At 35.5% G+C, this 25,968-nt stretch overlaps 1 protein-coding gene across 1 annotated transcript; it reads left to right on the top strand.

The window, feature by feature from the left end:
- The first annotated feature begins 11,333 nt into the window (after positions 1-11,333).
- LOC107422622 (probable disease resistance protein At4g27220) lies at positions 11,334-25,714 on the top strand. Its single transcript, XM_060815368.1, has 5 exons — positions 11,334-15,184; positions 16,163-16,564; positions 16,688-17,356; positions 18,185-18,952; positions 25,484-25,714. Exons 1-5 carry the CDS (start codon positions 12,374-12,376, stop codon positions 25,712-25,714), a joined length of 4,881 nt encoding a protein of 1,626 aa, XP_060671351.1. The 5' UTR covers positions 11,334-12,373.
- The last annotated feature ends 254 nt before the right edge of the window (positions 25,715-25,968 follow it).

Here is a 25,968-nt window from a genome sequence, read left to right on the forward strand (position 1 = left end):
TAGAAGCAGGTCGACGGACACAGCATACGGGGATATTTCCAGGACAGAATTCCCAGGGGAGTCAGCCAGTAGGAGTTTCTTCGGGATCAGTCCAGCCGTCTGCAGGATCGAGTCGAGGTAGAGGAAAGAGACCCCAGCAGACAAGTCAAGGCCGGGTGTTTGCTATGATGCAGCAGGGAGCCAGGACTACGCCCGACGATTTCACAGATCAAGTGATGGAAGCAGACCTGATCCTGTTGGATCTATCCGGACTTGAAGTAGTGTTGGGCATGGATTGGTTGGCAAGGAACTACTTAGTCGAGGAAGCAACATGGGAGCCCGAAGCGCAGGTGCGTGATCAGAACCCTTGTTTGTTCCAGTGACGCGCGGAAATTTCGAGGACGAAATTTTTGTAAGGGGGGAAGGCTGTAACACCCCGTCCCAAATCGCACCGGAATCCGTGCACGTTGACCGAGGTTGACCGTTGACCGAAGGGGTCAAAAGTTGACTTTTTGACTCGGTGAGAATTTCGAGTTGACCAGGATACCGTGGCGAAGTGCATGATGCCACGAGTTCGTAGACTGGTAGCACGTCGAAAATGGAGCTACGGTTTGAAAGTTATGAGCAAAACAAGTTGAGGTCCAAACTGTCCAAGGGGTGCCGGAGTTGACTTTTTATTCATGCAAGGTTGAGCTTTGACTCATGCATGGTTGTGAAGTGCTCGTCGATACGAGTCCGTAGACTAGCGGCACGTCCGATTTGGACATGTGGTTTGAAAGTTATGGACCTGTAAAGTTTTTCAAATACTGTATTATTTTAATATTATTTTTACACGCATAACGAGGTGCCACGTGTGATTCAATGAAGGTGGCCATGTGTCACCATGGTGAAATGTCACATGTCAACCATGTGAAAAAAAAAAAAAAAATCAAATTATTTTATTATTTTTGAATAATAATATTATTATTAATATTATTTAATTATTTCTTTTTTATTTCTTTTTCTTTTCCTTTTCCTTTTTCTTTTTCTTTTTCTTTTTCTTTCCCCACGTGGGAAAACACCATTCTTTCTTTTTCTTTTCTTTTTTCCCTTCTTCTTCCCCGAAATACACACACACACGCAGCTTTTCTTTCTTCTCTCCCGACCGTCCCTCTCTCTCCTGTGTTTCAAATTCCGGCCACCCATATCCCTCACGCGCCAGCCACCAAGGAAGCCCGCCACCTCGCGAGCTCGGCCGCCAAGTTTCACGGCCAGCCGCCGCCGGACGCGCGCCGATCGGGCCGGAGAAGCCGCCGGCCGGCCAAGTTTCTCTCTCCTCTTTTCTTGTGTTTTCCGGCCAGCCCACTCCCAATTGAGCCTCCTATCCCCCTATTTTGGGTCCTCTGAATCCAAAAATGGCCTCCAATCCCAGAAATTCGAAGCGGTTTGCGAGATATGGGGAAGTGAACACCGGCCGAAACTTTCCGACCAAATTCCGGCCACCTCCGGCGGAATTGAGGTCGACGGAGACCGGATTGGTGATCCTCGTCCCACAAGCTTCAATTCGGTATATCATTCGACCATTTTGGTTAAAGTTTGTGTTTGAGCCCCCGGGTACCGGGTATTATTTATCCGAATAAAATATTAATTTATTTGACTATCTGTGAATTTTGTTTTAGGAGCACCGGTGAGTCGTAGAATTGATCCCGTAGTGGATCATGGGTTAATTGCGTGCTCCAGGTGAGTGATCCACCTTCAAATTAATTTTGGGGAATTTAATTGATGAATATATTATGTGTGAATTAAATATTTGGAATTTAATTTCTATGTGCCAAATATTTATTGGATTTATTGTAGAATTATTTATGAATTTATTGGATTTAAGAAAATGCGAATTCTATAAATTTATGCCATGTGAAATTATTTTATGGTTTTGAGGATTTTGAAATTGGTGTGGTTTTAATGGTAAATTGGGCATGATTTGATTTTCAAATATTTCAAAGAAAATATTTGGTCATATTGGTGATTTCAATTTTTATAAAATATGCCCATGGAATATTATGAGATTTGATTATGATATTTCGAGAAATTATTTATGCTATTGGGAAAATGTGGATATTTGAATTGATGGATTTGGAAGTTGGTGGATTTGAAAATCATGGAATTTATGGTATGGATTATAAGGAAATTGTGGAGAATTTCCCGGTTCAAGCGGATGGATTATGCCCGCTATGCTTATGAAAAATGTGAAATTTGTTTTATGATTTAAATTTATGGATTTTATAATTTTTAGATGCACCGTGCACGTACTGGTGTTCTGATTATGTGATATGGTATATGTGATATGGATATTGTGCACACGGATATGATTAGCGCGCAGGTGGGTGTGAGTAGCGCGTAGGTGATATTATGAGGGTGTCCTGTGGATGCCATCGGAGAGGGTGGCCACCCCCCATTGGCCGGGACACCAGGTTAGCAGCGGCGCAGTGGGACGCAACGCGACCGTATGCCGGTTTCTTTCTATAACCTCCTGTCTGGCGGTACCTTGGGACGCTGGGTACTGTTGGCGCCACTGGTATATAGTGGGTGCATCAACTGATTTTTGGAACTGTGTTTTAAAAAAAAAAAATGTTTTAAAGCTGTATTGGAATTAAAATTTATTTATTACTGTTCGGATACTCATTTGATGTCTTGGTTTTTTTTGGGGAATATGGATAAAGGGTTTTGTGAAAATGTTTTAAAAGGGGAACCTTTCCAACTGAGAGAATTGTAAGGGTTTTGAGAGAAAATATTATTTCCAAATAATTATTATTTATATACCTATTACCGTGGTATTATATTGTATAGTAGTAGGGTCGCTCACTGAGATGATTAGCATCTCACACTCTTAAATTCCGTTCCTCTAGGTACCAGGTTGTCGGTGTTCATTCGGAGCGGACTCGATCTTCATCGCTGTTTTACTTCGTGAAGTACCCTGTTCTTCTTTATTGCAGTTGTACTATTTCTTTCACTCTTGTTGTATTTATTATGCACTGGATTACTGTATTTATTTTGAAGTGCTGAAATTTGTGGAACCAACTTGTAGTACTGTGGGAGGAATAAGGGGACAATTTTAGAAGTGTGTTTTCAGTGCAGGTAAATTTGTGGTAAGTAAATCCCTTAGGGGAGGCTCTGCCGGATTTTCCATTGGAGAGTTCGGTAGGGTTTCCCTGGGATCAGGGCTGTCTAGGGTTCCGGGGAAGGAATTCTGGACGGGTCCTGACAAGCTCCTTCATTTCCTCCTTCATTTGCTTTATTGATTCTTCCTTGGGTTGTTCTTTAGGTTGCTTGTTTAATTACTCATTGAGGCAGTTCGTACTTGTGTGGTTGGCCATTGATGGGCATTTGGCTCATAGTTGGCATTTCTATTCTTCTTCTCTATGGTTTTTTTTTTATTATTTTTTTTTTCAGTTTATGATTTGGTCAAAAGTTTTCTTTATCCTTGTCATTGTTTATGTTGCTGTAGAATATGAAAGAGAGATATAGTAGTAGTAAAGGTGAGAGAGAGAGAGAGAGAGAGAGAGGGGGTTGGGGTGAGGCAGAGGGAGTGAAATATCAAAATTCTAAAGAATATAAAGTAACAAGGATAGGAGGGGTATAATTAATATTTGATTGGTTAAGGTAAAACTATAAATTTTGAGAGGATGGGAGGGGTATAATTAATATTTGATTGGTGAAGGCAAAAAGAAAAGTAGGCAAAATTATAAATTTTGAGAGGGTTTGACATATTTCAACACTTTTATTGAGATGTGGCAACTGTACCAAATATCCCTGAAAGCATCAGCTCGATCCAAACTGATCCAAACTCTCTCTCCAGTCCAAAAAAGCCCAATCCAAACCTATGTAAGCCTGAATTATTTGTGGATTTGAGCGGGGTTGGGCAGCTCAGTTTACACCCATGCTGGTTCTCTATATGGGTTTTTTCGAAAAATAGCCATTTTACAACTTCATTTTAGAAAAATAACAAATTTTTTTTTTTTATAAATAACCACCTTTTAGTACATCAGGACCAAAATACCCTTTTGTATTTTTTTTTGGGCCTATTTTCTCTACCGAAAACTTTGTTTTAGTTTGTTGTTTTTGGTTTTTTTTTTTTCCTCCATTCCCTTTTCCTTTCGAAACAGAACTAGGGCATAAAAACAAAGCTTTCCCTTTTCCTTTAGAAACACACCAGCAGCGCCATTTTCACTTCAAGCAAAAAACACACTAGCAGCGCCATTTTCCCTTTCCCTTTCGCCATTTTCCCTTTCCCTTTAGAACCACACCAGCAGCGCCATTTTCCTTTTCCCTTTCGCCATTTTCCCTTTTCCTTTAGAAGCACATCAGCAGTGCCATTTTCCCTTTCCCTTTCGCCATTTTCTCTTTCCCTTTAGAAGCACACCAGCAGCGCCATTTTCCCTTTCCCTTTAGAAGCACACCAGCAGCGCCATTTTCACTTCAAGCAAAAAACACACCAGCAGCGCCATTCTACCCATTGGCGGAAAATTGGCGGAAAAATGGCGGAAAATTGGTGGAAAATTGGCGGAAAACTGGCTGAAAACTGGCGGAAAATTGGCGGAAATTTTGCGAAAACTGACAAATTGGAGGAAATTGGCGGAAATTCATCTTTTTCGCCAAATTTTCTCCGTTTTTACTGTTTTTCGTGATTTTTCAGTTTTACACAAAATTTCTCCATTTTCAAACCATATGCCACCTAAGTATCTTTAAAATCACATATAACATTTCATAAATTAATTTCTTGCATACCCATATAAAATAAAAAGCTTAAAAAACCCTAAACTAATAAAACTTACAAGAAAAAAGAGAAAGAGAAAAAACAAAAAAAACACATATTTCCTTACTTTCATCTAATAAGAAAAAAGATAAAATTTTTACCTGATTTTAGTTTGAGATATGAGAAAATACAAAAAAATGAGAGTGAGAGGCGATGAGATGCAAAGAGTGACCTTAAAGAAACCCCACGAACGGCTGTGTAGAAACCCCACCCCCACGAACGGCTGTGTAGAGGAAGAAAGGAAAGGGTGTAAAAAAAACCATTTGCGTAATTTTCAATTTTATCAAGAGTATTTTTGTCCCAAGGTGGCTAGTTTTTTTAAAAAAAATTTTTTTTGTTATTTTTCTAAAATAAAGTTGTAAGGTGGCTATTTATTGAAAAAACCCTCTCTATATTGCTCTCATCGACACTTCATATCAGGGACAGGTCCAGATGTGGGCCCTACTGGGCCATGGCCTCCCCTCCCATTTTCAATTCTTTTTGACCTTTTAAATTTATTTATATAAAATATGTAAAATTAATGAGGAAAAAATAAATTGGCCCCCAGATATAATATCAAATTGATTTTTTTTTAAGTAAAATACCTAAAATTATGTATTTATAGTTATAACTATAGTTGCCGCACAACTTCTAATCAAATAAACAGATTGTATTTAATTCCTAATGATAATATATTCAATTAATAATTTAATCTCTTTTTCTTATAAACTTGTTATTAATCAATATTTTAGTTTTGAGTTTTAATCTCTTTTTCTGTTTGATAATTGATATAATATTTTTAAATAGTTGCTTCCTATTAAATGTATTTATTACTTGCAATACTCACATTTTGTTAATTTTGTTTGAAATAATCACATTAACGTTTCACTAAATATTAAAAATTGTTACAGTATTGCAAAGTTGTCTAAATAATGTATACTACATATTTTTTTCAACGACTTTCTTTGTAAAGTATTTTTACTCTGTACTCATATTAATTTTTTTTTTATGTATAATAAATTATTTTATATGTGATAATTATTTTATTCTTATTAAATCCTATATACCATAATGAACTAATCTAATTCGGTCCGTAAGCATATACTCCTCTATAGACTTTTGCTTCAAACCATGCTTCCAGCGTTTCCCTCTTTTACCTTTTTATTTTTTTTTATTTTTTTTATTTTTTTAATTTGGGTTTTCACTTATTGGAGTTTCTCACTCAGCTCAAACTCCACATCAGCCTCTACATCCGCTATTTTCTGTTTTTAAATTTTGTTTCAAGCTAGTTTGGTAGTTAACAATGTTTGTTAATTAGTTGCCCAGCTGTCTTAATTTGATTGGTCTAGTCTTCTTTGTATCTGTATAAGCAAGCTTATATATATATATATATATAGGAGGGCTTAGCTTTGTTTCGATGGTCATTGTAAGTTTCTGAGAACTTTCTCAGGAGAAAAACAGTAGCAAGAAGATAAAATTCATTATCTTCAAATTTCTTTTTCTTAATTTGGTATCAGAGCAGAGAAATCTTCAACAATTGCAGATCAAGTTCCACATCCTCTGCCATCTAATTTTCTTAATACATCAAAGGTGGATCTTGTGCGCACTGATCTGATTGTTGTTTCAGCGTTTCCCAGCATAATACTCAAGCTTGATGCTTCAAGTCCTGCCGATTCTCAGAGGCCATAAGCTGGAAAAATTTGTGCTAAAAAATGAACCACCGTTTATGCAAGAAATTGGTGCCCTAGAGTACAAAATTGATGAAAAGATTCTTAATTGTTACTCTTCGGAACACATCTCTGGATTCTACACGATTAATTGCTTCAAGGTTGGGTTGTAGCAGCAATTTTGCCTTCTATAGCTAGATTGGTGATAGGTTTGAAAACTTCTCATCGAATTTGGCGAGTTCTTGAGCTGAATTTTGCTTCCAAATCAAAGATGAACTTGCTGCAGATGTGTATTTAGTTGTAGAATATGAAAAAGGGATCGGACAATATAGCTTCATATTTCTTGAAGATGATGTCTATGGTTGATCAAATGACAGCTGAAGGAGGTCATGTTCTAGAAGAAGATCTTGTTTCCTACATCTTAGGAAGTCTTGGACCAGAGTATGAAATGCTAATAGTCAGTCTGCAAACACGTTCAAAACCCCCAAGTCTTGAGGAGGTAAAACAACATCTTATTTACCATGAAGATCGTCTTAAAGTTCAAAATTCTGCTACATGGTAAAATTCGTGGTTTACCCTCAAATCCTATGTCTAATTCTACCTCTATTTTTATTGCCACCCTTTTGGTGAATAAAAATTCTCTGAATGGTAGTACCAATTTGTTACTGGTTAGCCCTTCTTCCTCTGTAATTACAACAAATGCTTTTGATGTTTCAAATGATTTTGTTGCTTCAAAGTCTAAAAGCAAGAATAAATTCTGAAATGGAAGACTTCAATGTCAAATTTGTAAGCGAATGGGACACACTGCTGATGTTTGCTATTTTAGACATAACAAATCACCTCAATCTATGACGGGTTCAACTGTGCCACCATTTGCCATGAGCAATCTATTTCAATTTTCAGGATATGGGACATCATCACCTTTGCAATATGGTACAGCATTTAAGAATCAATTTGGGCATCAAATGAGAAATTCAGCCTTTGTGCTACCTAGTTTTGTTCTATCAACTAGTCAGACTTTCGTTCCTACCATGCCACAATGGCATCCTTACCCAAGACCAGTTCACAGGTTATTTCACCCTCACAAATTGAACCACCAAGAGACAATGAATCTTTTGGGAATTATTCAACACTCTTTACTACTCTTCTTTTGGTTGAAGACACAAATTGGTATCTTGATAGTGGAGCTACAAATCATGTAGCAGCTACAAGCACTGGCTTGCTCCAACACTTTGATTATACTAGTAATAACAAGTTATTGATAAGAAATGGTCGAGGTATTGATATTGTTGGCAATGGCAATACTATAGTTACTTGTGAATCTGGTTATTCAATACTTCTCAAAGATATTCTCATTGTTCCTAAAACTGCTAAGAATGTACTTAGTATTTCAAGGTTGACTTGTGATAATGATATTGTGGTGGAATTTCATGCTAATTATTGCTTGCTTAAGGATAAGCAGCTAGGAGTGATTGTTCTTAAAGGAATTTTTGATGCTGGACTATACAAATTGAAATTGCCATGGTCAAACTCTGCTGTGATTCAAGAAGATGCTGATCAAAAGAAGTTTTATCCTTTTCAACAAGTTTAAGCCACTGAGATTTCCAATAAGAAGCCTCTATATAATCAACAAGTTGCAGATGTTGGACTTCCAACTTGTTCTAAAATGAAGCCTTGTGTTAACCAGTCAGCATCTTAGAGTTGTTTTCCTTTTAAGAATAACTCTCTATGACTGTTTCTTCCAGTTCAAGAGATAATCTGTCTTATGTTTCTTGTAATGCTTTTGCTATCAATAGTAATAAGAATGTTGATGGCAATCTTTATGTTTTACATCAGAGGTTAAGACATCCTTTAGTTGTATTACCATAGGAAGTGTTAACTCTTTGTAATAAGTCTTTTTCTAATAAAAAGATTCTTCATTTTTGTGAAGCTTGTCATTTTCGTAGTCATGGGATACTTGATTTGGTGCATACTGATTTGTGGGGTCCAGCACCTATTTTGTCTAGAGATGGTTATAAATATTATATCCATTTTGTTGATGATCACACCAGATATACTTGGATTTATCCTTTAAAGCTAAAGTCAATGCACTATCATGTTTTATTCACTTTCATCGGATGGTAAGAGACAATTTGGTGTAAAGTTGAAATGTTTACAGTCAGATTGGGGTGGAAAATTTTGTAGTTTTACTCCATATCTTCAGCGGTGTTGAATTCTTTTTAGGCATCTTTGTCCGCATGCTCATGCTCAAAATGGAAAACAGAGAGCAAGCACCAACACATTACTAAGGCAGGTTTGAGTTCATTAGCTTATGCTCATCTGACTCTAACGCACCAGCGGGAAGCATTTAGTTTTGTTGTTTATTTAATTAACAGAACTCCCCAGTAGTGTTAGATTACAAAAGTCCTTTTCAGAAGCTATATAATCAAGTGCCAAACTATGGTTTTCTTAAAGTTCTTGGTTGTGCTTGCTATCCATATCTAAGACCATATCACAATCAAAAGCTTCATTTTTGAATTTCGAAGTGTATTTTTATTGGTTATTCAACTGAACACAAGGTATACAATTGTCCACCTCCCTCTAGAAGACTTTATATTGACAAAAGTGTTGAGTTTAATGAGTTTTACTTCTCCTTTGCTGAAGATTCTATTTCAAAAAATCAATCTGTTGAGATTTCTTTCTCTTGTCCACATGATCAGTATTCAAATACATCATTGTTCAAAGTCAATACTACACCCATAACTCCAACAGGCTCTAAATGTTGTCTACAAGTGAGCATATATTATTAAGACTTTCTAATCTCAATCTTAGTTCTCTACTCCTACAAATTCTTTTGATTCTACTTCCATAATTCCTCATAGTCAGTCTACAAGATCACAAGAGAACTCACATGAGCTAAGTCAATGATCTTCAGTTTCAAAGTCTTGTTCAGATCATGATGTTCTTTCTATATCTACTATTGCTTCTACTGTAGATCAGTCATGTTTGCCTTTACAATCTCAAAAGTCAGTATTTCAACTTCTTCTGGAATTGACATTTATGTTGACTTAGTTACAGCATAATAAGCACCCCATGCAGACTCGTTCTAAAAGTGGTATTACAAAGCCGAAGGTGTATGTCTCAGCCAAGGAAAATTCAGATACAACAATTGAAAATAAAGCTTCAGTTTTTTCAGTTTTCGAGCCTTGTACTGTCAGTGTAGCTTTACAAAGTCCGGAATGGAAAAAGTGCTATGGATGCTGAGTTTAATGCGCTTATTCATAATAATGCATGGACTCTAGTTCCTTATTTTTCAAACATGAATGTTATTGGAAACAAGTGGGTGTATAAAGTTAAGTATAGTGCAGATGGTTCTATTTAACGATATAAAGTAAGGGCTTGTAGGCAAAGGTTTTCATCAAAAACTAGGTTTTGATTATTTTGAAACCTCTAATCCAGTGGTCAGACCCACTTCTATTCGAGTGATTCTCACACTTGCTTTATCCTATAATTGGCCCATACGTCAATTGAACTTCAATAATGCATTTTTAAATGGTGATCTACAAGAAAATATGTATATGACACAACCTGAAGGATGTATAAGTGCTCAATTTCCCGATTATGTTTGTAGGTTGAATAAAGCTTTGTTTGGTCTGAAGCAAACTCCTTGAGCTTGACTTGATAAACTTAAGACAGCTTTATTTGAACGTGGGTTTATTAATTCTGTGGCAGACAGTTCTCTTTTCATTCTCAAGACTCAATAGTTCATATGTTCGTTCTGGTATATGTGGATGATCTTGTTAACATAGTTTCAAGTTTAGAATTAGTTACTACTCTTATTACCCAACTTAGTTTAGAATTAGTTACTACTCTTATTACTCAACTTCACAGAGAGTTTTCACTCAAAGATATTGGAGATTTATCTTACTTCCTTGGTTTAGAAGTAAAAAGAACAAAAAATGGCATATTTATGTCTCAGACAAAATACCTTTAAGATTTACTTGCTAGAACCAAAATAGATACAGCTAAAGCTTACTCCATTCCTATGCTCTCTTCTAAACATTAGTTTTTATATGATGGTGATATTCTTCTTCAACCTAAGCAATATCGGAGTACTGTTGGTGCTTTATAGTATCTCACTATTACCCACCTTGAGATAGTCTTCACTGTCAACAAGTTGTGTCAGTTTGTACACTCACCTCGTACTACACATTGGGAAGCCTGCAAACGCCTTGTAAGGTATCTCAGAGGACTCTGAATCATGGTTTGTTCTTAAAAAAAGTTTGGTTTTTCATGGTTTTGCAGACAGTAATTGGGCAAGCAATCTTGATGACTGGTGATCATGTAGTGGATGATACTGTGTATTTTTTGGTCTTAACCTTTTTAGTTGGAGTTCTAAGAAGCAATCTGTTGTTGCTCATTCTCGTATTAAAGCTGAATTTCATCCCTTGAATCTGTTGCTCATTCTAGTATTAAAGCTGAATTTCGTGCCTTGGCTCACATCACTTGTGAACTTAGTTGGTTAACTCATCTAGCTTATGAGTTACAACTTGAATTACCATCTCCCATTGTCTGATTAGATAATATTAGTGCTGCAGCATTTGCTTCAAATTCAGTTTTTCATGCTCGGATAAAACACATTGAGATTGATATTTACTTTGTTCGTGATAAAATTTTGAATAAAGAGTTGGAAATTCATTATGTTCCCACAGCAGAACAAACGCTAATATTTTCACAAAGGCTTTAGGAACCACTCCTTTTCTTTTCTTAAGAAACAAATTTCGTGTGGTACCTATTACTTAGTTACTTTCTCTCAAGCTTCTTCCAGTTTCTTGTTTAAAGGGAGGGTCTTGGAGTTTAATTCTATTTCAACTAACGTACTTAGTTAACAGTGTTTGTTAATTAGTTGGCCAGCTATCTTAATTTAATTGGTTTAGTCTTCTTTGTGTCTGTATAAGCAAGCTTCTATGATAGGAGAGCTTAGCTCTGTTTCGATGGTCTTTGTAAGTTTCTGTGAACTTTCTCAGGAGACAAACAGTAGCAAGAAAATAAAATTGATTATCTTCAACTTTCTTTTTCATAATTTATTATTGTCTTATTTTTTTATTCATATAGATGAACTTAGCTCTGTTTCGATGGTCTTTCTTAGTTTATGAGAACTTCCTCAGGAGACAAACAGTAGCAAGAAAATAAAATTGATTATCTTCAACTTTCTTTTTCATAATTTATTATTGTCTCATTTTTTTATTCTTATAGGTGAGCTTAGCTCTGTTTCGATGGTCTTTCTAAGTTTCTGAGAACTTTCTGAGGAGATAAACAGTAGCAAGAAAATAAAATTGATTATCTTCAACTTTTTTTTTTTTTTTTTTCATAATTTATTATTGTCTCATTTATTTTATTCTTTTCTTTGGAAAAATGTCAAAAGAGGACCCCAATTCAGTTTCTACTTTGTAATTTCTATTTCGGTCGTTTCTATCTAGCTTTGGTTTGATCAATCATTTCCTCTCCAACCCTTGTTTTTTGGGTTTTTTGCTTTTGCGTTGCATATCATTTCTACTTCCTGAAAATATTTAAGAAACTGAAAAGAAAAAAAGAAAAAGGAAAAAAGAAAATCCGTTTGTTGTTTGGTACTTTGTGTCGACGAGATTACCAGAGGGATTACAGATTTGTTCTGTACATGGTGTAAGAGAAGGACCTGGAAGAGCAACTATCTATAGCTTGATTTGTGACCGAAAGCGACAAAAGTAAGGCTTTCGATTAGTTATTTGATTTCACTTACGTTTAATGCTATCCTGCGATATTATATTTATCTTATTGCTCTGTCGCCTGACAGTTCAAAAATTTTGATTGCTTATTTGGTTTATAATTTCTTTGTATCTGACAGTTCCACAAAAAAAAAAAAAAAAAAAAAAAAAAAAAAAAAAAGAAAAGAAAAAGAAAAAGAAAAACATATAGTTGAAAAATTGTGAAAGTGAGCATGGACTTTTTGCCCATAATTGTTAAAAGAACTGTTGAAAAAATTGTTGACTACATTATAGAACCGGTTGTTCGGCACGTGGGTTACGTAATAAACTTGAAAAGCAATGTTGAGAACCTAAAGAGTGAAGTTGACAACTTAGTTGATGCTAAAGGAAGGGTCCAGCACTCTGTTGATGAAGCATTAAGAAAAGGCCACAAAATGGAAGCTGACGTTGAGAGGTGGATGAAAAAGGTGGATGAGATGATTGGAGAGGCAAATGAATTCTTGAAAGATGAAAACCAATGGAAGAAGAACAAGTCTCTATTGGGGTTGTGTCCAAGTTTGATTTCATCCCGTTATCGTCCAAGCCGGAAAGCAGCAAAAATTGCACAAGTAGTTGTTGAAATCCGACAAGGGGGAGACTTTCCTAGTGGTGTCTCATATGCCAGTCCTCCAAAGGACGTATGGACAACTGCTGGGTACCTAGCTTTTGAATCGAGGGTTTCTTTTGCAACTCAAATTATAAAGGAACTCACAGATTCTAATATCCACATGATTGGAGTATTTGGAATGGCTGGTGTTGGAAAGACCACACTTGTCAAAGAAATTGGCAGGAGAGCAGAAGAGGAGAAGTTATTTGATAATGTGGCCAAAGTAGAAGTGAGACATAATCCAGATTTGAAGAGAATTCAAAGAGAAATTGCGGAAAAATTTGGTGTGGAGATTGATGAAAATCTGACCATAGCAGGACGTGCGCGCCTTCTAAGTGACTACATAAGAAACAAGACTATTCTTGTAATTCTGGATGACGTTTGGGAAATGCTTGACTTGGAAACGTTGGGACTTCCATTTGGGATATGTAAAGTTCTGTTGACTTCAAGAAAACGAGACGTATTGTCCTCCGAGATTGGCACGCAGAAGGAGTTTCGACTGGAAGTTTTAGACGAAAAAGAAACTTGGAGTTTGTTTGAGAATATAGTAGGTGATGCTGTTAAAGACCCTGATATTCGAGACATAGCACTTCAAATAGCCAAAAGATGTTCAGGCTTGCCAATTTTGGTTGTGACACTTGCAAAAGCATTGAAAGGTAAAAGTTCACACTCATGGAAAGACGCTCTGAGACTTCAAAAAATGTGTGAAGGAAAAGAAATGCAGGAAAAAGCGTACTCGGGGATAGAGTGGAGTTACAATCAGTTGGAAGGTGAGGAGGTGCAATCATTGTTTTTGATCTGTGGTATGGTTGGGGGATACAATTATGTTGAAGACTTGTTCGAATATGCAAAGGGTTTGGGTTTTAGTTTGTTTCAAGGCATCAATACAATGGAAGAAGAACGTAGTAGATTGTATTCATTGGTTGATAAACTCAAAGATTCTTGTTTGTTGCTAGATACTTCTCCAAATGACTTTGCCACAATGCATGATCTTACACGTGACATTGCCAGAAAAATTGCTTCTAGAGATCAGCATTTCTTATCACTAATAGATGGAGACGAATTCAAGGAATGGCCAAACAAAGAATTCCTTGAAAAGTGCACCTTATTATCTTTCCATTGGATCAACATTCCCAAACTTCCTGAGCAGTTAGAATGCCCAAAGCTACAACTCTTCAAATTGTATGCTGCACAAAAATCACTGTCAATTCCCCACAACTTTTTCAAGGAGGTGAGAGAACTCAAAGTTTTAGATTTAACCTGTACCTGTATTCCCTCACTGCCTCCATCTATTCTTTTTTTAACAAATCTGCAAACATTATGTCTAGATGACTGCGAATTGAGAAGTATAGCTATGGTTGGTGAGCTAAGAAGCTTGGAAATTCTTAGCTTGGTGCATTCCAAGTTTAAACTGTTACCCAAAGAGCTTAGTCAGTTGACTCGACTACGGCTGTTGGATGTGAATGGTTGCCCTGAACTTGAAGTGATTCATCCGAATGTCATATCCCGCTTGACAAGATTAGAAATTTTGAGGATGGATAACAACTTCATCAACTGGGAGATTGAACAAGTAAGCAATGACAATGAAAGATGTAATGCTAGCCTTTCAGAGCTAAAGCATTTGTCTAAGTTGACCACATTATACGTAAATTTTAAGGATGCTAGCCAGTTACCAATCAATTGTTTTTCTGAGAAGTTGGTATATTTCAAGATATCTATTGTTGGTGAAGTTTGGATGGGGTCTGGTCCAAACTTAACTCCCAAGTCGTTGAAACTTAAGCTCTCTCAAACCAATCAATTGGACCAAGGTCTTCAAACACTGATGAAAAAATCTGAAGATTTGTACTTGGATGTGTTGGAGGGAGTTAATGATGTTGTTTACCAACTAGACATGGATGGTTTTCCGCGACTGATAAATCTCCATGTCCAAAATAATCCTGAAATTTTGCAGATTGTAAACTGCTGGAGTTCTTCGAATATTGCCTTCCCCGTCTTAGAAGCATTATTTCTATGCAACCTCGTTAGTTTGGAAAGTGTATGCTCTGGGGAACTGCCACGTGGGTCTTTTAAACACTTAACAATCATACAAGTGGAAAAGTGTCCCAAATTGAAGAACCTCTTTTCCTTTTCTACTGCCCTGCACTTTTTGCAGCTTCAAGAAATAAAAGTGGTTGATTGCAATAACATGAAAGAGATTGTTGTTGATGAAAATGAAGAAAATTTTGAGGCTCAAGTAAATATTGATCGCATTGAATTTCTTCAGCTACGATCTTTGACAATGGAAAGTCTACCAAAGCTTGCTTGTTTCTTCTCAAATAATGATAGAAATATAACAAGGTTCAAAGAACTCATTCAGACTGATGGAATCGTTAGTTCCTTGGAATTTTTCAGTCATAAGGTATGATTTTTTATTCCAACATGATATATATATATATATATATATTTATTTATTTATTTTCACTAGCATTTCTCATATACACAATTATTTTTGTACGTAATGTAATTAAGGTACATTTGATAAATACATGGATATGTATGAGCATAAAAATACAAATATGATTGTATCACCAACTTTGTTTACGGTCCAATTTTATTTGTCAAGGGATGTGACAAATAACATCTTGTAGTTGTGCTGAGTTTTTCTTATCCATTTTAGGTTTCCAATTATTCATGTTTATGGTATTTTTTTAACACCTAATATATTGACACATCATATGATAATAATGATATATAAAAGAAGAAGAATAACAAAAGCCAAAAACGAACACATGTTTTCCCGTACCAAAAACCTCTCATAACTATTAGTATAATACATATGAATTGTTGGGGTAAAATCACTTATATTATATTAATGAGTTATACAAGAAAAATACATAGACAACATCATAAAACACTCATACATTCAGCGGGACTCACACCATACAAACCTTTGGGACACTAAACATCTAACAAGCCTATTACTTAGACACTCTTCCCACTAGCTCTCACAAACAGACAGACTAACTTACCTGAGAGCTCATGCACTCTTCCTAGTAGCTCTCACAAACAGACCCACTAACTTACTTGAGAGCTTATATTTGCCGACTAAGATGATTGTAGGTTGGCCGTGGACCAAAGATTTTTACTGCTGATTTTTTTATCAATTTCCAATTTTTACGTGCTCTCTAAGTCTTCATGAAGGTAATAATAGAATATTATAGATTATTCTAGAATCCTAAATCAGTGTTGATATCCTCAACATGAATGATGTATGTTTGCAACATCGCATGGAATTTCAGTGTGAGTTTGACTAAAGAAGATAGCCTCATCAATATATATTAAATACATTGAATTACTTAATTTCTTAACATCAATTGTTCTTATACACAAAAAACAGGAACAGGTTGCGTTCCCAAAGCTTGTTGAAAACTTAACAAACTTGATCGTGGATGGCTGTGCTGGTTTAACTTTCTTGTCTTCATCTTCCATGGCTAAAAACTTTGTGCAACTCAAAAAGCTTCGGATATGCAGATGCCAAAATATGGTGGAGATAATATCAACAGAAGAATATAATGGCATTGAAGAAAATATTGATAACAATATTTTTGCTAATCTAGAATCTCTGGAGCTCAATACTCTTGCAAACTTGGAAACATTCTGCTCATCAGCAACTTACCTCAAATTTTCAAGTTTGAATTCCTTGGATATAAAGGATTGCACTAAGCTGGGGCCATTCATCCATGGTCGCATGAGCAAAAATATAAGAGATGATGCTCTACACTATTTGTTTGACGAAAAGGTGAGGATATGCTTGTATTAGTTTCAGAACTATATATATCTATACACACACACACACACATATATATTTGGATATATATAACTGGATGTTCTCAATAAATAAAACTTGTTATGGATCATATAGGTTGGTTTTCCTAGCTTGGAGAAATTGGTTATCGAAGGCTTGCATAAGTTGCGGACAATATGGCACACCCAACTTGATCCAAATTCGTTTTGCAAACTCACCGAAATCCAGGTTGATGCTTGCCAAAGTTTAATACATATTCTTGAGCCCTGTATACTCCAAAGATTGGACAGTAATGTGAAGGTTTTAGATATAAGGAACTGTGATTCATTGCAAGCGGTCTTTAGTGATTCATTATTAGCGCCTCATCATTCGGAAATGTTCAGCTGTCGAAATCTTTGTGAAGTTTATATTCGCAACTGTAGAAATCTGAAAAATGTATTCCCAGCATACATGGCCAGAAATAGAAATCTTAAGAAGCTACAGACGTTGTGGATTCACCATTGTGAGACACTGGAGGAAATCATTGGTGAAGAAGTGGGAGTAGAAGAAGCAACCATGCCTAAGTTTGTGTTTCCAAGTGCAAAGGATGTATGCCTCTACAATCTGCCGCAGCTCAGTAGTTTCTATCCGGGGATGCATACTTCCAAGTGGCCCTCACTCACTGAATTTTTGGTATATAGATGTGACAAACTAGAGATGCTGGCTGCGGAATCTTCATGTTTGCAGCAGCAACATCATCACTTGGGCATACCAACCTATAAACAAGTATTCTTTTTATTCGAGAAGGTAAATACACTAAAACCTCTATAAATAAATATATATGGTACTATAAAAAATTATTCATTTAAAACGGTTATTTATTTATTGATAAATGAATAATTTATTAATTTATTGTTAAATAAATTTTTATCAATTTAAAAAAGAATTTTATATTATTTTTGAAAAATAATTTTACTAATTATTTAATATATATTAATAAATAAAAAACTAATTACACTTGATCAAATCTAAAATCACGGATTGATCACAACTCAATTAACAAGTAAAAAAAATAATTAATAGGGAATTTCACCATACAAATAAGCCTACTAATGGAAGGAATAAAAGTTCTTAAGTAAAATTTTTTTATTATGTATTGTAAATGTTTATATATTTTATTTATTTTCTTATAAGTTTAATCAATTATTAATTTATATATTCAATGGGTTTTAAATTTTTTCTAAAAATTACTATATATACCGGTTCAAGTTGCAATCAAACATTTTTATTTATTTAGTGAGATTATTCATTTATGTAACATTTATTTATCTAGGTTAATTTTGCTATACCAAAGATAACCCTTTTACTCTAGTCACTCCTAAACCTAACTCTTTTATTTATTTATTTTCCCAAATCACATAGTTATAGAATAAATTCTAAAAATTATGCATTAATTTGTTAACGTGATCAAAATTTATGCATTATATTATAATTAAACTCAACTAATTAAAAAAAATAAAGATTGTCTAAAACTTTAAGAAGAATAATTATAATGTGCTAATTAATTAGCTAGCTTATCTTTATAACTTTGGTCAAAAAGTTTATCTTTTAACATGTTGGTAATATATATGACAGCTTTCTTTCTCCAATTTGAAAACCTTGGCGTTGGACATGAAGGAGACATCGTATGGTTCACTCCCGGTAGAGTTTTTTAAAATTAAGTTTCTCATCGTTTTTTGCCGACACATTACATCAACTGTTCCTCCATCTATTTTATTTCAAAAATGTCACAATCTTGAAACACTTTATGTATTATATGGAAATATTGAAGAAATATTTATCCAAGAAGGATCTTTGGATGGGGAACTACATCTAGGTTGGACTCAGCTGACACACTTAAAAACTCTCAAAATTGCTATGATGCAAAAGCTGAAGCATGTATGGAAAGGCAACTCTCATTTTGGAGGTCCAGTTTTCCCTAATTTGGAAACTCTACAAGTGGAGGATTGTCCAAGACTAAAGAATATAGTTTCATCTGCTATTTCCTTCAGTAATATTGTGGAATTGGAAGTAGCCAACTGTAATGGAATGAAGCATTTAATCACATATTCAGTGGCTAAAAGCTTCATCAATCTTGTGAAGATGAAAGTTCAAAACTGTCAAAGAATGATAGAAATTGTTGCATGTGATGACGACCATGGGGGTATTATTGATGAAGAAAATGAAATTACTTTCAGTCGGCTGCAATATTTGAAACTTTCTGACCTACCAAATCTCAAAGGCTTTTGCTCTTGGAATTACAATGTCAGATTCCCATTCCATATTACTTTGTCAGTGTCTAAATGCCTAGAGATGAATATTTCTCATGATGGAGTACTCTTAGATGATTCCAAACGAGAAAGAGTACCAATAATTGAAGAAGAAGAAGAAGAAGAAGATGATGATGATGATGATGATGACACAGGTACGTAGGGTTTTTCAAGTATTTTGTTTTTCCAAAAAAGGTTTTTACTTGCTGCTCTTTTTTATTTTTATTTCTATTTTTATTGTTATTAAGGTTTTTCATGTTGGTTGGCATTATTATCATTATTATTATTTTAACTTATTGATGACATGTTCTTTTTTATTTTTTTATTTTTCTATGCTAAAAGATGACAAGTTCAGTAAATATGATGAAGAAGAAAAAATAAGGTGGCGGTGCTCAACGGTGCAAGGCAATGAACCAAGATGGCGGTAAGCACTCCACGCATGCATCAAATTTAGAGATATTTTCAATAGGCCACGATGAAAAATATATATTTTTTGGCCAATGAAACCTTCTGGCTTATGATATATATATATATATATATATATTTTCTCTTTTATTTTTTTGAAGGCTGAGATTCAAATTTAGAGTTGATACATGAAAAACAACAACGGACATTCTTTGCCATAACACTATCTCCGAACTCCGAAGTTGGAATAGGTGATCGAGTAGTCAAAACAAAGTCACTGCATGGATGAGCTCCCACCTTTTCGTGAGTATTATTACTTCGTTATTGACACACGTCAATGCATTCATTTATTTCAATCTTCAACATATTTTTTGTACCCAATTTGTATGCGTACTTACTTTTTTTGTAATAGCTCAGACCACCCGCATGCAATATTATTCGCTTTGGGCTCCGTCCGTACGGTTTTGTCAAAACATATCGCAAGGGAAATGTATCCACACTATCTTATAAGATGTGCTTCGTTCTCCTTTCCAACCGATGTGGGATTTCACAATCCTCTCCCCTTGGCTCCCAGTGTTCTTGCTGGCACACCGATCCGGATACTGGCTCTGATACCAACGGTAATAGCCTAGACCACCCGCATGCGATATTGTCTGCTTTGGACCCTGCCCGCACAGTTTTGTCAAAATGCATCATAAGGGAAAGGTATCCATACCACCTTATAAGGCGTGCTTCATTCCCCTTTCCAACCGATGTGGGACTTCACATTTTTTCGTTTTTTTTTGGGACATTATTTTACTTAAAGTTTCCTATTTGTTGTTAGTGTTGTTTTTCACTTATGTTGACTATTTGCCTTTGTCTCTTATGACAAGTTGTTACTCCTACCATCATTTGATAGCAATCAAGCATATATTAAATAAATCACTAACATGGTTTACCCTAATATAACATGATCTAAACATCATTAACAAAAGGTGCATTGATTGACTAAAAAATATAGTTGGAATATGAAGCCCCTACAAGAAATTAACATCTACAATATGGTACAAGGAGAAGAACCATCTGCGTAGATTACAATCAGCAAATAGTTATATTTGCTAATGATGTAACACCCCATCCCAAAGTACACCGGAAATTTCTTAAGTTGATCGAAGTTGATCGTCGTTGATCTAGAATGGTCAAATGTTGACTTTTTGATTCGGTAAGAATTCTAGGTTGACCAAGGCACCATTGCGAAGTATGCATCGACCCCGAGTATGTAGACTAGTAGCATGTCGAAAACAGAGCTACAGTTTGAAAGTTATGAGTAAAACAAGTTGAGGTCCGAACTGTTCGAGAGTGCCAGAGTTGACTTTTTATTCTTGTAAAATTGAGGTTTGACTTATGTATGATTGTGAAATACTCGTCGATACGAGTTTGTGACTAGCGGCATGCCTGATTTGAACATACGGTTGGAAAGTTACGGACCTGTAAAGTTTTTCCGAGATTGTTGTTACTATTCATCGATCTGTGAGCGCGCGTGAACAGCAATGCCATGTGTAACATTATAAAGGGTGCCATGTGTCATGACAAGAAAATGTCACATTTCAGACAATTAACTATTACATTATTTTATTATTATTATTTTATTATTTTATATTATATTATTAGTTTAATATTATTTTATATATTTATTTAATTATTTTCTTTTTCTTTTCTTCTCCCCCACGTGGGAAAATATCATGGGAGTTTATTCTTCCTTTCTTCTTCTTCTTCTTCTTCTTCTTCTTCTCCTCTCTTCCTCTCTCCCTCCCGTCGGTCCCTCTCTCTCTGTCTGCATCTTTTTCGAATGTCAAGCGACCACATGAGCCAGCCGCTGGGATGGCCCACGGCTAGGCGAGCCCAGCCGTCGAATCTCCTGCCAGTTGGTCGACGGACAAGCTAGGATAGGTGCCCAGCACCAGCGATCGGCGTCCTCCCTGTTAGCCAGTTTTTCGGTAGATACTAGCCATGTGATGGGTTTTTTTCCATAAATTTGGGCCCTCTTGAGTCCATTTCCAATCTTAGATTGGCTCAAATCTTGCTCATTCGAGAGATATGACAAGAGCCCATTTCGGCAGCAATTTCACGATAGGATTCCGACGACCTTTGGTGGTGATTGGACTAATTGAAGGTATATTATTAATGTTCTCATGATAAGCTTCAATTTGGTACTTAGAATGTGAATTTTAGTTGAATATTTAGAAAGTTGCCACTGATGGAGGTAGGATTTATGTTTATGTTGAAATTGGATAGAAATTGAGCAAGTTTTTACTAATTGTTGCTACAATTAAGTTATTGATGATTGTTGGGAGTTAAAGAAATGATCAATTTGAATTAATTGTCAAAATATTGAAAAATCCCAAATTTGCAGTTTAGGCCATACGGGTTCATCTTGTATTTTATCAAATTAGGGTGGACAATGTTGATAATATTAAACAGAAGGTGTAAAAGATCGTTATAGATTTTGTGAGTTTGCTTGTATGTTGATTGGAATTATTATACGAAAATTATAATTAGCATGTGTATAGATTGATATATGTATATATATACATGTACTGTGAACATGTGATGCATATATGTATGTATATTCATATATATATATATATATATTGTTGAAGCTTTGGGTATATATATAAATATATATACATATAATGTGTGATTTTATATGAAAATATATAATTATATACATTTGAAAGGAAGTATTTAATCCAGCTGTGCTTATGAGATTTTGATATTTGAAAATATATGATTTATTGGATGATATTTAATCTTATGTATTTAACTATATATAACTTTTTATATGGCTTCACTAATAACATTTTTAGTATAAATTGAATTGAAGGTTTGAGGAATTGATTATATTGACTTGTTGTGATCAAAATTATATTTTTTGGAATTTTGTGAATTTGATAAAAGTGCATAAATTTAAGTGTATCTTATAAAAATTCAAATTTTATAATATTATAAATTATTTTATCGATTTTCGATGCACCATACACGTACCGGTGTTCTGTAGTTGTGGATGTGATTAGCGTGCAGATGCATATGGATGTGATTAGCGCACAGGTTGATTTATAGAGTTGTCCTGTGGTTGCCATCGGACTGAGGGTAGGCAAGATATAATGCACAGTGAGCATCATCCACCCCCCTCCATGGCTAGGACACCTGTTAGTAGGGGTGCGGTGAGATGCCATGCGACCGTATGCCGGTTTCTCTCTTTAACCTCCCCGTCAAACTGTGCTTTGAGACGCTAGGCACTGTAGGACACCACTGGTATATAGTATGTGCATCAAGTATCTTTTGTATTTATATATATATATATATATATATGTATATTTTATATTTGTATGTATCACATCGTACGGGGACAGCGATTTGATATGGTCCATCAAGAGCTAGCCTCGTAACTATGTTACCTACGAGTCCAGGGGATTGGACGGCCAATCTAGGCAACCATCCCGGACTGTATTGGTAGCAAGATGCCGGCGACAATTGGAATCATAAATTGCACAACATATTGAATGGTATCGTTTGTACCCCTAATACGAGTGTATATTTCATAATATATTTTGAATTTTAAAATATTATTTGACCTCGCACTATTCTATCTATTCATAACTTGATTTTCTAACATTATACTTAATTGCTTTTATTGTCATTACTATTATTAATATTATTCTTGTTATTAATATTGCAATTATTATTTATCAGAATTATATTTACAATTATTTTTATTATTACTAATATTATCATCATCATTATGATTATTATTATTATTGCCATTATTTATTATTATTATTATTATCTGGACAAGTATCACAGCCTACGGGCAAGAAAGATAGTCATTGGGCAAGTATATAGTCCTTGGACAAGTGGTAGCCTTTGGACAGGTGAGATAATCCTTGTGACAGGTGTAATTATGTGATAGCCCTTGGACAAGTGATTACCTTTGGGTAAATATGACAAATGATATTAATACTATTTTTACCATGAAAACGACTGTTATTATTATTATTGTTGTTGATGTGATGATTGTTTTACTTTTCTTCCTATATTACACATCGTTATATTTTGTAACATGATATTTGAAATGTAAGGAAATAAGTGGGTGGTGTGGGCGGACATGAATGATTAAAGGTATTTTTGGTTGTTTATTTAGTTGATTATTCTTATTGCATATATATGTGTGTTTTATACAAATTGTTATCGAAGTGCTGCCATCGTGGAAATTATTGTAGTAAGGTGGGAGGAATAAGGTGATACATACAGGAGTGCATTTTTGTACAGGTAAATTTTATGGTAAGTCCTTCCCTTAGGAGAGATGCTGCCGGATTTTCCATTGAAGGGTTCGGTGGTGTTTCTTTGGGATCAGGGCTTGTCTAGAGTTCTGGTGAGGGGTCTTGGACGGGTCCTAGCCTTCCCCAAAGGAGCCCAGAAAGGCCTTTCTGACAGAGACATATTTAAAACCATGAGGGGAAGGTTTGGATTCACCACGTTGCTTCCAAAGCGGACAGTATCTCGTTTGGACCTGGGAGGTCCAGGCTAGTGGGACTGGCAGATGAAGGGGTGGGACTTCTAATCATAGAGACGCATTTTATTGTGAAGTCCCACATCGGTTGGAAAGGGGAGTGAAACACTCCTTATAAGTGGGTGTGGATACTTTTCCCTTGAGAGGCCTTTTAAAATCTTGAGGGTTGGATTGTAAGAGGATTTTCTAGGCCCAAAGAGGATAATATCTCATGCGGGTGATCTGAGCTGTTACAGATGGTATCAGAGCCAGTACCTGGATCGGTGTGCCAGCGAAGATGCTGGGCCCCAAGTGGGGAGGATTGTGAAGTCCCACATCGGTTTGAAAGGGGAACGAAACACTCCTTATAAGTGGGTGTGGATACCTTTCTCTTAAAAGGCCTTTTAAAACCTTGAGGGCTGGATTGTAAGAGAATTCCACAGGTCCAAAAAGGACAATATCTCATGCGAGTAGTCTGGGCTGTTACAAATGAGATCATGAAGCCTCCATTGGTTCAACTCTGATTTTGTTTTATATAAGGTATCACAAGTTTGTTTTTCTATTCTTGGTCAATTCTCGTCAGATTTCTACATACAACAAGATACTGAGATTTACAAAATTAGATAAGCAGCTATAGATTCATTATTGTCTTCTCTTTTACATGTCAACAATGGAACTATCCTTTTCTTTCTTATATATCCTCCTCCATATCTTCACCAAGACCAATGTGAGAATCTTCTTTAGTTGCCATACCATTCAAATCACTAACAGCACTTCTGCTTGTTAATGCAATGCCCTCCTCATCTAATTCATCCCCTCCCTCCTCTGAGTATGCATATCTCTACATGTTCCACACCAATGACGCAAACATTTTGCAGTCCTTATAAGAAACCCAAAAGTTTATGTTTGTCAGATGAATTATCAGTACTTTCCATCATCAAATGAAAATTGTTTTAAGCCATGCAACAACTCCTATTGCATACATAAAAAACAACATAGTTATACTTTTGAAATAAATCATTACTACAAAGAAACAAAGGTAACTTTCAAAATAAATACCAAGCAGGTGATAAGGCTATGTAACTGTATTATCCTAAAAGCTGTTCTTTGTAGTTTGTACTGATATGTATCATTAGTTAGGCTTATCATGTGTGCTTATCCTTTCTTCTTGTATCAAGTTGTGTATATATTTGCCAAACCTTTACATGGTATCAGAGCAATTCTTTACTCCATCGAGTTCTTCCTTTCAAAATTGATATCATGTCTAATCCAACAACACTTATTTCCAAACTTTCAACCTCGGCTACACCTATACCAATTATCACTGAACCTATCTTCATTAATCGTACACTTGTAGTGATAAATATTGCTACCCAAGCCCCATTAGAACTTACTGAGAATACTTATTTTCCATGGAAAAAGTAATTTGATGCTCTTCTCATCGGTTATGACTTATATGGGTTTATTGATGGAACCCTTCCCTATCCTTCACAGACTCTCCTTGACAACTCTTCAAATTCGAATTATCTTTTTTGGATCTGTTAAGACTCATTACTTCTTTGTGCTCTTCTTGCTTCTTTATCACCTGATATTCATCGTTTTGTTTTAGTCGCAGAAACATTAAAGGAAGCTTGGTAGAAACTTGCATCAGTTTTTGCTAAACCTTCGCGATCTTGGATTCTTCGCTTGCAGGAGCGGCTTATCAGATCTCAAGGCACTCGGTTGGTTTTGGAATTTTTGAATGATGTAAAAATCGCAGCTGATGAGCTCATTTTGATTGATATACCTGTGATAGATGAGGATCTTACTCTTTATATTCTCAATGGCTTGTCATCTGATTATGAAAGTATTTTTGCCGCTTTTCAATCTCAGGATACTCCTATCAGCTTTGAAAAGTTATATGAAAAGATTGTTGAACACTAAAACCATATCACAGGGCATGAGACCAAATTAATTGACTCACCAATTACTGCCAACACGGCAAACAGGTTCCGTCCATCCTCCTCTTCCTCTATTTCCAAACCTATCATTCCTCATCCACAACCAAGAAGGCAACACTATTCTCCTTCCAGTGGTTATAAAGGCCGCTGTCAGCTTTGTACTCAACAAGGTTGTAACACCCCGACTTAAGAAAATGTCCAAGTTTGACCAAGGTTGATTGGGGTTGACCAAATGGG

This window comes from Ziziphus jujuba, chromosome 3, assembly GCF_031755915.1.
Source record: "Ziziphus jujuba cultivar Dongzao chromosome 3, ASM3175591v1".
Lineage (NCBI taxonomy): Eukaryota > Viridiplantae > Streptophyta > Magnoliopsida > Rosales > Rhamnaceae > Ziziphus > Ziziphus jujuba.

Bases quoted from the DNA above. Each gene is read 5' to 3' on its own strand.
- LOC107422622 (XM_060815368.1), top strand. From the start codon at position 12,374: ATGGACTTTTTGCCCATAATTGTTAAAAGAACTGTTGAAAAAATTGTT. The intron at 15,185-16,162 runs GTATGATTTTTT...CACAAAAAACAG, and splicing joins TGGAATTTTTCAGTCATAAG to GAACAGGTTGCGTTCCCAAA. The intron at 17,357-18,184 runs GTAAATACACTA...TATATATGACAG, and splicing joins TATTCTTTTTATTCGAGAAG to CTTTCTTTCTCCAATTTGAA.